General features: G+C 40.4%; 8 protein-coding genes across 8 annotated transcripts; 4 read left to right on the top strand and 4 right to left on the bottom strand. All coding sequences in view use genetic code 12, as the record gives it.

Annotated features, from left to right (window-relative positions):
- Window positions 1-63: 63 nt before the first annotated feature.
- Window positions 64-1317, top strand: KGF57_001682 (uncharacterized protein; the record flags this gene model as incomplete). Its single annotated transcript, XM_051750913.1, has 1 exon — window positions 64-1317. The coding sequence occupies one exon, from the start codon at window positions 64-66 to the stop codon at window positions 1315-1317; it is 1254 nt and encodes a 417-aa protein (XP_051609830.1).
- Window positions 1318-3034: 1717 nt separating this feature from the next.
- On the top strand, window positions 3035-4672 carry ICL1 (isocitrate lyase 1; the record flags this gene model as incomplete). Its single annotated transcript, XM_051750912.1, has 1 exon — window positions 3035-4672. One exon carries the CDS (start codon window positions 3035-3037, stop codon window positions 4670-4672), a length of 1638 nt encoding a protein of 545 aa, XP_051609829.1.
- A 451-nt stretch (window positions 4673-5123) lies between these two features.
- KGF57_001680 (uncharacterized protein) lies at window positions 5124-6131 on the top strand (the record flags this gene model as incomplete). The annotated part of the gene is made up of 1 exon (XM_051750911.1): window positions 5124-6131. The coding sequence occupies one exon, from the start codon at window positions 5124-5126 to the stop codon at window positions 6129-6131; it is 1008 nt and encodes a 335-aa protein (XP_051609828.1).
- Window positions 6132-6197: 66 nt separating this feature from the next.
- On the bottom strand, window positions 6198-7288 carry PHO85 (cyclin-dependent serine/threonine-protein kinase; the record flags this gene model as incomplete). The annotated part of the gene is made up of 2 exons (XM_051750909.1): window positions 6198-7209; window positions 7269-7288. 2 exons carry the CDS (start codon window positions 7286-7288, stop codon window positions 6198-6200), a joined length of 1032 nt encoding a protein of 343 aa, XP_051609827.1.
- Window positions 7289-7508: 220 nt separating this feature from the next.
- KGF57_001678 (tRNA (uracil) methyltransferase) lies at window positions 7509-9173 on the bottom strand (the record flags this gene model as incomplete). The annotated part of the gene is made up of 1 exon (XM_051750908.1): window positions 7509-9173. The coding sequence occupies one exon, from the start codon at window positions 9171-9173 to the stop codon at window positions 7509-7511; it is 1665 nt and encodes a 554-aa protein (XP_051609826.1).
- A 637-nt stretch (window positions 9174-9810) lies between these two features.
- Window positions 9811-11499, bottom strand: KGF57_001677 (ubiquitin-protein ligase; the record flags this gene model as incomplete). The annotated part of the gene is made up of 1 exon (XM_051750907.1): window positions 9811-11499. One exon carries the CDS (start codon window positions 11497-11499, stop codon window positions 9811-9813), a length of 1689 nt encoding a protein of 562 aa, XP_051609825.1.
- A 231-nt stretch (window positions 11500-11730) lies between these two features.
- Window positions 11731-12030, bottom strand: ELC1 (elongin C; the record flags this gene model as incomplete). Its single annotated transcript, XM_051750906.1, has 1 exon — window positions 11731-12030. One exon carries the CDS (start codon window positions 12028-12030, stop codon window positions 11731-11733), a length of 300 nt encoding a protein of 99 aa, XP_051609824.1.
- Window positions 12031-12176: 146 nt separating this feature from the next.
- Window positions 12177-14972, top strand: VPS16 (tethering complex subunit; the record flags this gene model as incomplete). The annotated part of the gene is made up of 1 exon (XM_051750905.1): window positions 12177-14972. The coding sequence occupies one exon, from the start codon at window positions 12177-12179 to the stop codon at window positions 14970-14972; it is 2796 nt and encodes a 931-aa protein (XP_051609823.1).
- Window positions 14973-14987: the final 15 nt, after the last annotated feature.

Raw genomic sequence — 14987 nt, 5'->3', positions numbered from 1 at the left:
ATAAAACAAAATTGACATTGCATCCGTTACCTTCAGAAAGCAACACAACGACAATCAAATAGGATGCCATACTCGGATGAGGTCAATCGTTTGGTCCAAGAAGGCTCCAAGTCCTACGCATCGAAAGAGTTTGACCTAGCTTCGGAAAAGTATGGGAAAGCATGCGAGGTGTTCTCGACTGAACACGAGGGTGAAGAGGATGGTGATTTACTATTTCTATACGGAAAAGCCTTGTTTCAAAGCGGGGTGAGCAAAAGTGAAGTTTTAGGAGGAGTCAGTGCTTCTGGTCAAGGCGACGCTGAAGAAAACGAAGAGAATGGCGACTCTGAAGATGCCGATGGCGAAGGGGGCAATAAATTTCAATTTTACGATGCAGAGCCCATTGAAGGTGAGGTAGCAGCAGAAAACAGCGAGCAAGAGGAGGGAGACGCAGAGGAAAAAGATGTGGAAAATGAAAATGCAGAGGAGAAGAAGGACGAGGGTGGTGAGGACGAAGAAGCCGACGAAGAGAGTGGTCAAGAACCCGGTGATTTGGAGATGGCGTGGATCATTTTAGATGCAACCAGAGCCGTTTTCGAAAAACAGCTTGAGTCTGCCATCAAACCCACACAATTGCCTCCTTATATAAGTAAACCAGATGACGCCATTGACAATGACTATGTCAAGGTGTTGAAGAAATTGTCTGAAACGTATGACATTCTAGGTGAAGTATCATTGGAAATGGAGAATTTCCCGCAATCGGCACAGGATTTCACTAAATCACTTGAATTGAGGTCAGAATTGTTCCCATTTGAATCCCCACTTGTGTCTGAATCTCACTATAAACTAGCGCTCGCATTAGAGTTTTGTGTTGAAGACGGTGGCCAAGATGTGACTGAAGCCCGACAAAATGCCGCTAAACATATTCAAGAGGCTATCAAATCAACGGAGGCGAGGAACGAAAAGGAGACTGACGCGTCTGTGAAAAAGGACAATGAGGAGATGATTGGAGAGTTGAAGGAAAAGTATCAAGATTTGATCAAAGATCCAAGCGAGCAGTTGCAACAAGAACAATTGGATATCATGAAGGGAATATTGGGAAGTGAAGCAGCTGGTGCAAATGCTGGTCAAGCCATCATTAACAATTTGACGTCAATTGTAAAGAAAAAAGGGGAAGAAGGTAATAGTAGTAGTAGTAGTGGTACTACTACTACTGCTACTACTGGCAACAACAACCCCGCGGCCAGTGCACCTAAGCCGGTCAATGACTTGTCAGGATTGGTGAAAAAGAGGAAACCAAGTAAGGACCATAGTGCTTCAAAAAAGGCAAGAAAGTGAGGACAAATTAGGATGGTTGTGTAATAATGAACGTGATCTCTTCCCCACCTGATTTTGTTGTGAAAAAAAAATCTCTCTTCCGTTGTTCCGAGGCTACAAATAAGTCACGAGACTAGTTTCTTTTTTTATATAACAAAAAAAGAAGGGTTGGTAAGTGGAGTGTACGAATTAACGGACGACACTACTTTACTTGATATTCCACTTGATCCATTCCGTTCGAATAGTGCATTATAGTAATCAATATACGCATTCCACTGGCAACTTTTGGCAGGGTCCTGAACAACTCATGAACTATTTTTTATTCCACGGTAGAACTCTCAAGAAAAATAATCAGCCACGGGAAAATACAAAAATTACCCAAGGAGGTAATTACTCGCGGCATTTTCCAATTATTGATAAAAATGCGAGTTTCGGTCCCGGGTGAGCCAAAAAAAAAAAAATATAAAAAACAGATATACAAGAGAGTATAACAGGCGCGGGCTTTTGTAAAGATGTCGATTTCTAGCTGGCTTAGAAAGCTGTTTAGCCCGTAATTAGGACAATACTAGATAGTTGCGTTTGTCCGAGAATGAAGCACATGATGTGAAAATCGCACAGAGTATAAACACGTAGAAGTATTTCCTAAATTAAATAACTGCTTGTCACCACTAAGGTGTATTTCCCCTTCCGTAATCGCTGTAGCGCGCACCAAGAAAACCATTCAGCCTTTTCTTTTTTTTTTTTTTGTTCTTTTGTTCTTTTGTAAGGCAAACTCCCATTCAACCGAGGAAGTAACATAAGCTTTTTTTTTTTCTTTTCTTTATTATTTTTATTTTACAGTGAGCGATTGAGGTTATGGCGAACAGGACATAAGGAAGGTTGGAGAGAGAGAGAGAGAGAGAGAGAGAGAGAGAGAGAGAGAGAGAGAGAGTATTTAGCGAGTTTCGGCTCTAGCCCAGTGCTCGAAACTTGGCAAGAGCTCTACGTGCAATGACAGTAGCAGGTATAATATATGGAAGGAAAGTTACGTCTGAGTAAAGGCCTTTTCATACAAGTGTGCACATACATGGGTTGCAGTCTATGGAAATCAACTTATAAACACCGACAGCAGAACAGTATGCAGGAATTTGGTTCTAATATACACTCTGTGATATTTTTTTTCTGTTCCTGTTTTTATTTTATTTTTTTTTTTTTTCAAACTTCTTTTTCTTTTTCTCTTTATTTTTTTTGGCTTTCTCGCATGTCAAAATCCGGGGAAACTTATGAACAGCTAAAAAATTATCAGTGGATGAACATTAGTACTCTTTCACGAGACTATGATGATGCCGAATGTAGTGGAGAACATCTTACCAACATTTATACTGAGAATAGCTTCTTCCAAATTTACACATTTTCTTTTATAGATGTTGTAGAAGTCTCATAGTGGCGGTTACTGCTTCCTCGGATAGTCAACACCTGTAAAGGTGATTGACTATGACTCTCGTCGAGTAACTGTTTTGTGATACATTAGTTTGAAAAAAAACAAAAAGAAAAAAACAAAAAACAAAAAACAGAATGGAATTAAAACACCGACGAACGATATTTGCCAAAGTCTATAAATATCTACCAATATTTTCAAACTTTTGGAAAAGATATCTCTCAATCTTTCTTTCTTTCTTTCTTGTTTTATCAACTTTGTTTGTTATATAATCTAATAACCAAACTTCCACCACTATTACTACTACCACCACTTTGCACAATGGCTTACACTCCTATTGATTTGAAAAAGGAAGAACAAGACTTCGAAAAAGAAGTTGCTGAAATTAAGAAATGGTGGGCTGAGCCAAGATGGAGAAAAACCAAGAGAATCTATACTGCTGAAGATATTGCTAAGAAGAGAGGAACTTTGAAGATTAGCTACCCATCTTCTCAACAAGCAGACAAATTGTTTTCTCTTTTGGAAAAACATGACGCCAACAAGACTGTTTCATTCACTTTCGGTGCTTTGGACCCAATCCACGTCACTCAAATGGCCAAGTACTTGGATTCCATTTATGTTTCTGGATGGCAATGTTCTTCAACTGCTTCTACTTCAAACGAGCCATCACCAGATTTGGCTGATTACCCAATGGACACTGTTCCAAACAAGGTTGAACACTTGTGGTTTGCTCAATTGTTCCACGACAGAAAACAAAGAGAAGAAAGATTGACCATGACCCCAGAAGAAAGAGCAAAGACTCCTTACACTGACTTTTTGAGACCAATCATTGCTGATGCCGACACTGGTCACGGTGGTTTAACTGCTATCATCAAGTTGACCAAATTGTTTATTGAAAGAGGTGCCGCCGGTATCCATATCGAAGATCAGGCTCCAGGTACCAAGAAATGTGGTCATATGGCCGGTAAGGTTTTGGTCCCAGTCCAAGAACACATCAACAGATTGGTTGCCATTAGAGCATCTGCTGATATTTTCGGCTCAAACTTGTTGGCTGTTGCTAGAACTGATTCGGAAGCTGCTACCTTGATCACTTCTACCATTGACCACAGAGACCACTACTTTATTGCTGGTGCCACTAACCCAGAGTCAGGTGACTTGGTTCAATTATTGGTTGAAGCTGAAGGTAGAGGTGCCACCGGTGACGAATTGGCTGCTATTGAAGCTGAATGGACCAAGAAGGCTGGCGTCAAATTGTTCTCCGAAGCCGTTATTGACGAAATTAAGAATGGTTCATACTCCAACAAGGACCAATTGATTAAGCAATTCACCGACAAGGTTAACCCATTGTCTGAAACTTCCAACAAGGAAGCCAGAAAATTGGCCAAACAGTTGACCGGAAAGGACATCTACTTCAACTGGGAAGTCTCAAGAGCCAGAGAAGGTTACTACAGATACAAGGGTGGTTGCCAATGTGCTGTTATGAGGGGTAGAGCTTTTGCTCCATATGCCGACTTGATCTGGATGGAGTCTGCATTGCCAGATTACGCACAAGCCAAGGAATTCGCCGATGGTGTTAAATCAGCTGTCCCAGACCAATGGCTCGCTTACAACTTGTCCCCATCATTCAACTGGACCAAGGCTATGCCAGCGGACGAACAAGAAACTTATATCAAGAGATTGGGTGAGCTCGGTTACGTTTGGCAATTCATCACTTTGGCAGGTCTCCATACTACTGCTTTGGCAGTTGATGATTTCGCTAACAACTATGCCAAGATTGGTATGAGAGCATACGGTTCTCAAGTCCAAGAACCAGAAATCGCCAAGGGTGTCGAAGTTGTCAAGCATCAAAAATGGTCTGGTGCTACTTACATTGATGGTTTGTTGAAGATGGTCTCTGGTGGTGTAACGTCTACTGCTGCTATGGGTGCTGGTGTCACCGAAGACCAATTCAAGAACTAGATTATGTAGTTATGTTGTATTTAGTTTGAAATGAAGTTGTATATCTTTTGTTAACGGTATTTTGTAGGAAGAGCATGCATGGCTCTGAAGTTGAGAGAGAAGAAGAAGAAAAGCAAGAAAAAAAAAAGAGTAACTCCGCTGCTTGAAGACCATCTCACACAACCTGGGCCATGAAATGGGGTTCATTCTACCCGGCAAGCCATTAAAATCACTAAATCCACTACTGTCGCAAGAACCTCTACGTAAAAAAAGGAGGCGAAACCATGTGTCTCGCGCTACAGCAAGTACTAGTCCGCCACTTTTGGAAAAGACAAAACTGCCACAAGACAAGAGCACATTGAATGGCACCACCCACCGCAAACTCACCATTAACCATCTCCCTATAAATTTGATGTACAAGATATTCCTCCTAGCTGGCCCAAGTAACAATCTACCACTACTAAACAGGACCATGTACTCCAACTTGCAATTTAATGGAGATCCTCCACAACTTTTAGGTATAGACACCACCACCACCAACTCATGGCCCCATTACTCATTGGCTTTGCAGATCATTAAAACGTACTTTTTGGCTGACTTGAACACGCGACTCGATGGTGACATCATTGAAAGGAAGATTGAGTATTATGAGTCGTACGTGGAGAAGTTGCGTCTGGTCTATATGGAAGTCGAGCGCAGCACATTTTATCTCAAGTTACTTGATAGTTTGAAGGGGCTTAAAGAATTATGGCAAGCATATACCTCGGTGGTGGGAATGTATGTTATTGATGCATCCATACTAAACTACCGGTTTGTGTCTAGCAAGTTGTTGACCACTTTAAATCTGGAAACATTTGGTGATACGGATCACAAACTGAAACTTCTACGATACAAGTCCCGGAATGATATCTATATGAATCGAAAGTTGAGATTGATGTTTCTCAAGGTGAAATTCGCAGAGGTTCATGCATTGGCCAGCCGGGTCAATTTTGAATTGAGAAGAGAACAATTTGTACACTCATCCATGCTTGAAAAATTTGACGAGTACTTGGTGTTCATCGACACCAAGGACAATGATTCCGACTTGATCAGCGAGTTAGATCCGTTGGGGAAACCGATGGATAATCCTTCACTCCCAGATTTTGAGGATGAGCAAGTGATTGGCGGTGGTGGGTTTTCAAAGGATGAAATAAACTTTTACAATTTCAAAGATGGCATGAGTCATGGCCATGTATACTTTGGAGAAGTAGAGAACAATGAGAACCAGTTCACTATCCCCAACCACATATACATCAAAAGCATCTCGTCAAAGAGGTATTTTGACACATTGTGCTTTCTTATCAAACAGCCACACAAAAAGGTCAAAGCTGACCGTATCATCGAGGAGATTCTTGAGGCTAGGAGAATGGACGAGTACGCTGGTTCAAAGGTACCGTACCTAAACGAAGTTACGCAAATAATTTTTAATGATTCAAAATAAAATAACCTTTATTTAGATTAATAGATCTACTATCTTCATAAAAAAATAAAAACTCTATACAACTTCTCAGTATTGATGATCAATGATGGGTTGTTGCGCACCATCTGCACGATGTTGGTGGTGCTGTTGTTGTTGCTGTTGCTGTTGTTGCTGTTGCTGTTGCTGATATTGTTGTTGGTAGGGATCACTTAAATGATGCTGGACGGGAGTTGGCATCGTTATCTCATGGAACCACGGGTGTTGCAAAGCCTGTCTTGCGGTGATTCTCAGTTCTGGTCTCATTTGCAATAGACTCACCAACAAATTCAATCCCATTGAGTCCAAGTTTGGCACCAACAAGCGTAAATCTTGAGGAACAAAAATTTGCCAGTTGTTTTTGTAATTGGGGTAGGAGCTGATACCAGGCCACGTACGTTCATTGGGAGTTCCCATCAACCGGAAGATTTTAATCAACTGGTCATCATTGGCGGTACCTGGAAACAATGGTTTACCAGTACACATTTCGGCAAATATACACCCAGCTGACCAGATATCTATCGACGTAGTATATGCTCTAGATCCCAACAACACATCTGGCGCTCTATACCATAATGTGACAACCTCGTTGGAAAAAGTATTGAAAGGAATACCAAATGCACGAGCCAATCCAAAATCCCCCAATTTCAATTCACCTTTGCTGTTAATCAACAAATTTTGTGGTTTCAAATCACGATGCAAGACTCGATTATCATGACAAAACATGATTCCCTTAAGTAGTTGAAACAAGAAGCTTTTGACAATTTTCAAATCCAAAGCACCCTGTTGACCATGAACCTCCATATACTTTTTCAAATCCTTATCCATGTATTCAAACACAAGGGTTAATTTATTCTCCGTATGTATGACATCGTACAAGGTTACCACATTCTCATGATCCAACTCTTTCATCAAGGAAATCTCCCTAATTGCAGTTGATGGTGTGCCTTCTTCAGAATCCAAGTTGATCTCCTTCAACGCAACCAATGCGCCAGTCGCGCGGTTACGGCCCTTGTACACGGTGGCATACGTTCCTTCTCCTAGTTTCTCTAGCTGTTGGAATCTAGCAAGGCGTTAGTAGAAAAGAATTCATAGTGTTAGGGTTTTATGGTAGTTACATACTGGGATGATGAGCCGGTCATGTTTCCCAAAGCGAACGATTCGTTGAAGGCAGTAAAAGTGACTGTACTGTGTCTTTTTTTCTTCTCAGTATTTTGTCACCCTCTTCTTCAAACGAAAAAAAACAAAAGAACAAAAAAAAAAAATTTCGAAATTTTGTTCAAATAGGGAAAAATCATTTTCAATTGTGATTTTTGCGTAACAGAGCACGAAAGAGTCAAGTGTTACAACATATACTTCTATTCAATGACTTCTAGGAGCTTTCTTCATCAAAGACAACGAGTTTTCAACCCACCCTTCTGCACCCCCTTCCATGGCTATGATATCCAACACTCGTAACTGTGTGATTTCTGCAGGTTCTCCTTGGAACGGTTTCACTTTTTCGCAACTCATCACCGCAGCATTTCTCGTGCTTGGTATACGTAGCATCTCCTTTTCAACCTGCCATCCATTCAATAGAGCAATGTCTTCCACGTGGTCCACTAACGATCCATATGTGGATGCCAGAGCTTGATTTGGTAAAGCAGTTTTCGCTTTCCTTGGCGGGAATCTCATCTTGCTACCATTCAAAGCATGCGAGCAGCAAGGGATCACCATAAACGGAAACTCTAATAGTGGGATCCAACAAGTCAACTCGTCGGAGTGGTTTCCTATCAAAAACGTGTTTTTGGGAAAGGCTTCGGTGGTGCACACATTTGGCGAATTGAGCAAGCTTTCGGCTGTGTGATAGTTAACTTGATTATTCTTTGGTTCAGCAAACTGTCTCCCATTGTCTTTTATATGAGGTGCAATTTTGGCCAATGATGGATGCGGTTTCAACAAGATGCTGGGAACAATAATCTTTTCATGCAATTTTTGCTGCACTTCCGGTGGATACGTTTTCCATGACTTCCTTGCTCGTGCATCAATCCCTTCTCCCTTGTACCCTTCCATCATCAATATATATACAAGAAGCCCATTACCGCACCCCATATCTCGAAATTCAAACTCTTCCTTATTGAACTTTTTCAATTTCCAATACTCTATCAAAAATGCAGCTATTGCAAGATCTTCAAAAACGTGTTTCTTTGGATCTGTTGATTCGCACCATGAGTTAACCAAGTCTGAAGAATACTTTGACTTTAGCGTTATATACCTGTTTTGAAAATCCACTTTTGAAACCACCAAGTCATGACTGACCCTCTTTTCGTACCCTAAATTTACACCATTCGAGTGCTTTGTGGACGTCTGTAGTAGTCTCAATGCAATCCTGATTGGTCTTTCTGTCAAGTCCATTTTCTGCAACTTCCTCCTTTCCTCGCGCCAATTGTTCAACACAAAAGGTAGATAGTGAAGCGATACCTTATTATTGTGAAATAATATCCCCACAGCGTAGACTGGGGGTAGGTAATATGGTATTTCCTCTGCAGTATCAATATGTGGCACATAAACAACTAGTATGCTCTGTTCATTGTCCGTCTTCATCACCAAACAAGTCTGGTTGATGATATAATCTTTGAACGGGTTCCGGGGTATAATTCTTCGTACTATTTCAAATCTGTTCTTCAAGTCGAGCTGGCAACCATCCATGTTTATCGTTCTAATATTCACATCTTGCAAGTCACGATGTAGTAAAACAACATCGCTATCCCCCCTTGACTCGACTTCAGGAATAGAGTTTATCAACTTACTGATAAAAGTAGTTTCGCCTTCGTTTGGATTAAACACCCTCTCCTTTAAAATATCTGCACGGAGTATAACTGTTGAATTGATATTGGGTTGTTTGATGATATTGAGCATGGCATGCTCGAAATGGCTCGGCTCAAAGTTTGCTCCTTTTTCGTATATAGGACACCACCTCTCCCCTAGGATAGATTCACCGTTTATAAGCAAAGTTGGTTCTTCACTTTTCCTACTTTTAGGTGGCATCTCGATTGAAGGGCTCATCAAAGATCGTTACAGACGAATCTGTTTAGCATTTTTTTTTTTTTCTTTTTAATTTTTTTTTGCGCGATGTAGCTTAACTTGTGATGTATCGCGCTGATTGGCATTATATGAATATTGAGTACGGCACGACCTTTTAAGCTTTCACCATAAAAAGTGATCTTTACATTCAAGACGAGTCCTTGAATACTATAAATATAAGACTAATTTGGAAGTGGAGGAGTAGGTCTGCCCTACTTCAAAACCACCCAGACTTGGTCGTTTTTTTTTTCTTTCTCCCGAAGCTAGTTATGTGCTGTTATGGGTTTGGTTTGATGCTGTTGGTGTTGGTTTTGAAAAGGTGGTTTGGAGGAGAGAGGTTGTTTTGTTTTTAAAGGAGCCGCCCTTACTGGTGGTGAGCTGAAATGGTAAAACAGGTTCAGCATGTTTTCATGTGCCGGCCTGTAGTATTTTGCTGGTTACTCGCCTCACTGCCTAATGTGCAGTGTGGGAGAAGAATGGAGGCATTATTTTGTTTTGTTGTCAGATGTACATTCCTATCATATTTCCAGAAAAGATTAAAAGAGGGAACCTTTTTTTTTTCCTTGTTTTATTTCTTTGCTATACATAGAGGTATTCTTAGCTACATATCTATAAAGTATGTATCTATCGTATCCGTAAACTTATGCTTCTTATAACAATAGGGACATTTGAAAACATCAATTCCCTTCTTAGAAAGGTGCCAGACACTCTCCTTCAATGTCAAATGATTGCAATACTTTAATGCAACCACTTGTGTATTTAAAGGGTTGTCAAGTGCCGTCTTCCTTTTTCTCGTAACAAGCTGTCCCTTTGGATCAGTATCAACTGTAATCGATTCCTCTGTGACCTCAGAAAGGGGAATTGATTGCTCTCGTGTAACTGGACATATGAATATGGGGTGATTTCGAAACAAATACCTGTTCGAATCCGGCAATTGAAACGGTAACTCAAAATGAAATGACGCAATACTACTCTTGGTGATACCTTTCTCCGATGGAGTTGACTTCGATTTGTCATTAAACTTCTTCATTTTCAACTCAATCAGATTGTACTTGTAAAAGCTAGGCAAGAATATGTGGCCAGCTAGTACACTTTGGAATAAAGAAGAGTCACTCGACAACTTCAAATCCTTGCAGTATTCGGCAACAAAATCATGAGACAAATTGGCAAATAATTCTTCATTGTCGTGAACATTGTTAAAACTGTTGAGCAACTCGGAAACAAACTCTGCTTCGCTTTGACGACCGTTACCAAGCACTTCGTCAGCTTCTATAGCGAACCCCTGTTTTAGCTTTTCAATGAAGTTGCCTATACCAGTTTCTGTGTGCTTTTGCAGTGAAAAGTTCTCTATACCGGAAACCGAGTTGAAAAGAATCAATGACATCAAAGGTGCCAACTCATTCAAATAGTCCTTCAAAAACTTACCAAAGTGATCTCTTGAGTAAAAATATGCCTCTAATGCATTACTTGCTGTGAACTTCAGATCTTTCCCGTTTAGTAAAATAATAAACTGAAGCATGTGAAACTTGAACTCGACCTCACTTAAAGTATCACTTCTCTCAACAAAGGGTACCTTCTTGACTGCCTGTTCATTGAATTTAGTTTGAAACCAAGCCAAAGCATGAGACAAGTCGTGCCTAATGCAGATGTCATCAACAATCTGATTAAGCAACTTGAACTTTTCCGCCAAGTCATCGTCAATTGATATTGTCAGTTCATTCAACAATTGTTTTACCATGGACGGGACAATATTGCTTTGCCCAATTTTTAGCAAATGCAAAATTATAGCTTTGATCAACTCTTGTCGATTCTCCTGTTTTGTGCTTCTGTTTTCCAACTCCAGTGGAATCTGGTTCAATGGGCCTAATCCTACTTCATTCAACGATTTATCAAGATTGAACTCACCAGTGGGATAACTGTCCATATTCAATGGGTATATGTATGCATCGTCCAAGTTGACAGCAAACTTGCTATTGTTTAACACATTCTTCAGGAACCGATTATTGCTTGTGTTGTAGTTCTTGAGTCGACTTATTGAAGATTTATACCACGAATCCATGTGCTTCAGAAGCTTGCCGGTTTGATCCGTGGACGATGGATGTGTGTTTCCGTTTTGCACTTGTGGCTCCCCTTGCTCCACAGTTATTTCCGACTCCAAATCGGATTCCAAATCCCTCAACTGTTGTAAGAAGCTATTGGAGTCCTCTAGTAGTGCGTTGAGGCTTTCCTTGCCACTAGAGTCGAGCTGATTCACCTCCAGGGCGAGCGTACTCAATAGTGTGGATGTCATGTTCAGTGTGTACTAATGTGTGATAAGGATCAAAGAGAAACTCCCGCACTTTAATGAACCCCGAATTATACAAATCACACCAACAGCACATTTAAACAACACATTAAAGATTAACCTTGCAATTAGTGCAACTATCTACATTAAGCTGACAAAGAAGGTTTCATAATACCGAAGTTGGAATGCGTATTTCATTTCTTTACATTAATAAACACGTCGCTACAAGCCTCTGCTTTATATATCCAAGTAATCCGCTTTAACCAACAACTCCAATGCCAAGTGGGTTGGGATATTGAATTCAGGAACATCTCCGCTTTCTGCTTGATCCTTGTATTTGTAATGATAGTACAAATACTCCACAATACACTCGAGAATATCACCGTCCATGTCTAGCTCTATTCGTCCCGTTTTCCCCTCTTCAAATCCTTGTGAATTCCGCAACACCGACGATATAGATGCCACATCTTTCAGTATTATAAACTTAAAGTTGTCCGAAGAGACTAGTGTAACAAACTCTACCTCCAATTCAGCCATGATCTTATACGTGTTGGCGTGCCACCTTCAAAGATCCCCCTCCCTTCCTCCCTCCTCCCCCTCGCTCAAAAGTATAAAATTAATTTTCCATCGCGTTGCGACGAAACAACTGTAAGACAACTAACTATACACAGGCGTAATCACAGATGCCAACAAATCCCACCTCCAATTGGCTGAGACTACAGAATGTCTACTATGACCTAAGAACGTGCTATGCTCCGCTAGGCTGGTCTATTGGAAACTTGCACTCCGATTACAAAATAGCCTTTGCATCCAATTCCACATTGATTGCCGTTGCCTCCAATTCGGTACCGCATCCTAATCTCATTGAAGTGTACAGTCTTAGTGGGAACAAAGTAACATCAGTGGTTTATAATTCTACACCAACTGACTACATTCACGACTTTTGCTTCCGCAATGAGGATCTAATGTTGGTACTCAATGATGGAAGGATTCGATACTACCAAGATTTGGTGGGGAATTTTAATGAGTATCGATTTACTGAAAATGCAATCAAATTGGACAACATGACAGCCAACGGAAAGGCTATCAATGGGTCTGCTACCGAATCAAGTCGAATGATCACAAATCTCGAAAATGACGAGATGGAGGAAGTTGTTAATATTCAGGAGGTCCTAGTATCGAAAACTCACTTAGTCATAAGACTTGACAACAAACTCGTCTTGACGGACTTGAACTCGTTTCAAAACTACGAAATTGATATTTCTAGCTTCTCTTCGAGGGGCATTGAGGGGATGGTTATAAACGGCAGTCAGGAAACCGTTATCATTTATGTTGCCTGTCAGAAAACAATTTTAGTATTGAAGGTTGACTTTGGTCTCTCGAGTTTTGAACTTGTTGATCAAGAGCTCACAGATGGGCCATTCAACAGTATCTCGGTCTCACCAAATGGACAACTTACAGCACTACACAACAAAACATACAACAAAGTCTTTGTTGTAAGTAGCGCATTTGATCAAATACTTTTGGAGTATGACACTTCCAATGACTCGAGCTCCCCACATCAAGTAGCATGGTGCGGGAATGATGCAATTGCACTATCCTTGAAAGACGAAATAAAGTTGATTGGCCCAGAACAGCAGTCAATTTCATTCTTTTACGACATTAACGAAGACGACGATTTTGATCTCGACAATCTACTACTTAAGGATTCTGGGAAGAATGACTTGCTGTACACGATTCCCATTATACAAACGTTGCCAGATGGGTTGAGAGTAGTAACTAGCGAAAAAGTGCAGTTTTTGTACCGAGTTCCAGAAAAAACGGTGGCGATGTATCAAATTGGATCAAACAGTCCCAGTAGTATATTGGCTGATTGCGTAAACAAATTCAGTCTGAATGCTGCTAAAGCCCATGCCAACATCACACTTTTGAAGTCGGATGATGTTCTTTCTATTGCAATGGATGATGCCCTTGCAGTAGCCCTTGACGAGCTTGACACTAGTTGGCAAAAGAGGGCATTGAAGGCTGTTTCGTTTGGAAAAGTATATGCAGAGGGGGCGTTTGACGCGGACCATTATTTAACCGTTTTGGATACAATCAAGGTTTTGAATCAACTACGAGCACCTGAGTTGGGAATATTTCTCTCCTATCTGGAGGTGCAATCAATTGGTTGGAAAGAAGTTGTCAAGATGCTTTTACGAAGGAATCAACACTATCTTGCTTTACGAATTACAAAGGCTCTTGAGCTCAAAGACGTGATTCCCTTGATATATGTTCATTGGTGCTGCTACAAAATACGAAAAGAACTGAACTTGTCCGATGTGCAATTGTTCAAAACAATTGTCAATAAATTGTTATCGGCTTCAAAGAAAAGGAGAAATTATATATCCATTGATATGATTTCAGATGTGGCACACGAGGAAGGGAGAGTCATTTTGACCAACTTGTTAGTCGATTTGGAGCCTTCAATAATTAGCAAGATAAAGAAGCTTGTTGAGTTTGATGAGACTGAGTTAGCTTTAGTCAAAGCTTTCCAATCTGGCGATTACGCCTTGGGACTTTTGATGCTCTTGCATTTACAAGATACTCTTCCCACATCCGACTTTTTTGAAATCTTGAATCAAAATGAGAGCAAGCACTATAATCCTACTATTAGTAGAGAGTTACAAGACTTGGAAGTTGAATTACCAACTGAGGTCATCCCGATCAAAGGTGATGTAATTGGTCATACTTGGATAGAGTCCTTAGGGAAATCCGATCCCAAACTAATGGAGAAATTTTTGATCCACGAAGATAAAAACAATGAGTTGAATTTGCTCAAGCTAAAGGAGTTTGCGAAAACTCATCCAAATGGTGAAGGTGAGGAATACTACAACAGCTACAAAAAGTTGTTAACAAAGTGTTTGCGAAGATCAGCCCGCACCACCACCATGAAAGCAATTGAGAGAGAACTTAAAATTCTTGAACTACAACACAGATTGGAGAAAACATATCTTACCAATTTCTATTCTGAAAAATCGTTGCTATCAATCTTGGCCAGGTTAATCAAAATGAATCAAATCAAGCCGGCAAGTAAAATAGTGAGGGAGTTTGCAATACCGCAAGAGAAATTCTGGCATTTGGTATTGAGCACATATGCACGAGCTCACGAATTTGATCGATTGTACGAATTTGTTTTTGGGTCATTGGATGCATCGTCGGGGAAATCTCCCATCGGTTTTGAACCAATTATCGATGCGGCATTTGCTAATAATGCACCAAAGGAGCACATATCGGCGTATATCCGCAACTCGGTAAAGTACAAGTATGATGAAAAAGTTCGTTTATTTGTGAGAAATGGGGATTATGAGTCGGCTGCACATGAGGCATTCAAAAATAAAGACATTGAGGTTCTTCGCAACTTGCAACAGACTGTTCCTAATTCGGACACAAAAGCTTTACAAATTATAAAGTCAAATATGCAAAAGTTGGGTTACTAAGAAGTGATTGTATGA

This window comes from Candida theae (genome assembly GCF_024610275.1).
Source record: "Candida theae strain CBS 12239 chromosome Unknown scaffold34, whole genome shotgun sequence".
Taxonomy (NCBI): Eukaryota; Fungi; Ascomycota; class Pichiomycetes; order Serinales; family Debaryomycetaceae; genus Lodderomyces; species Lodderomyces theae.
Note: the sequence above shows the minus strand (reverse complement) of the source record. Positions and strands in the feature narration are given on the sequence as shown.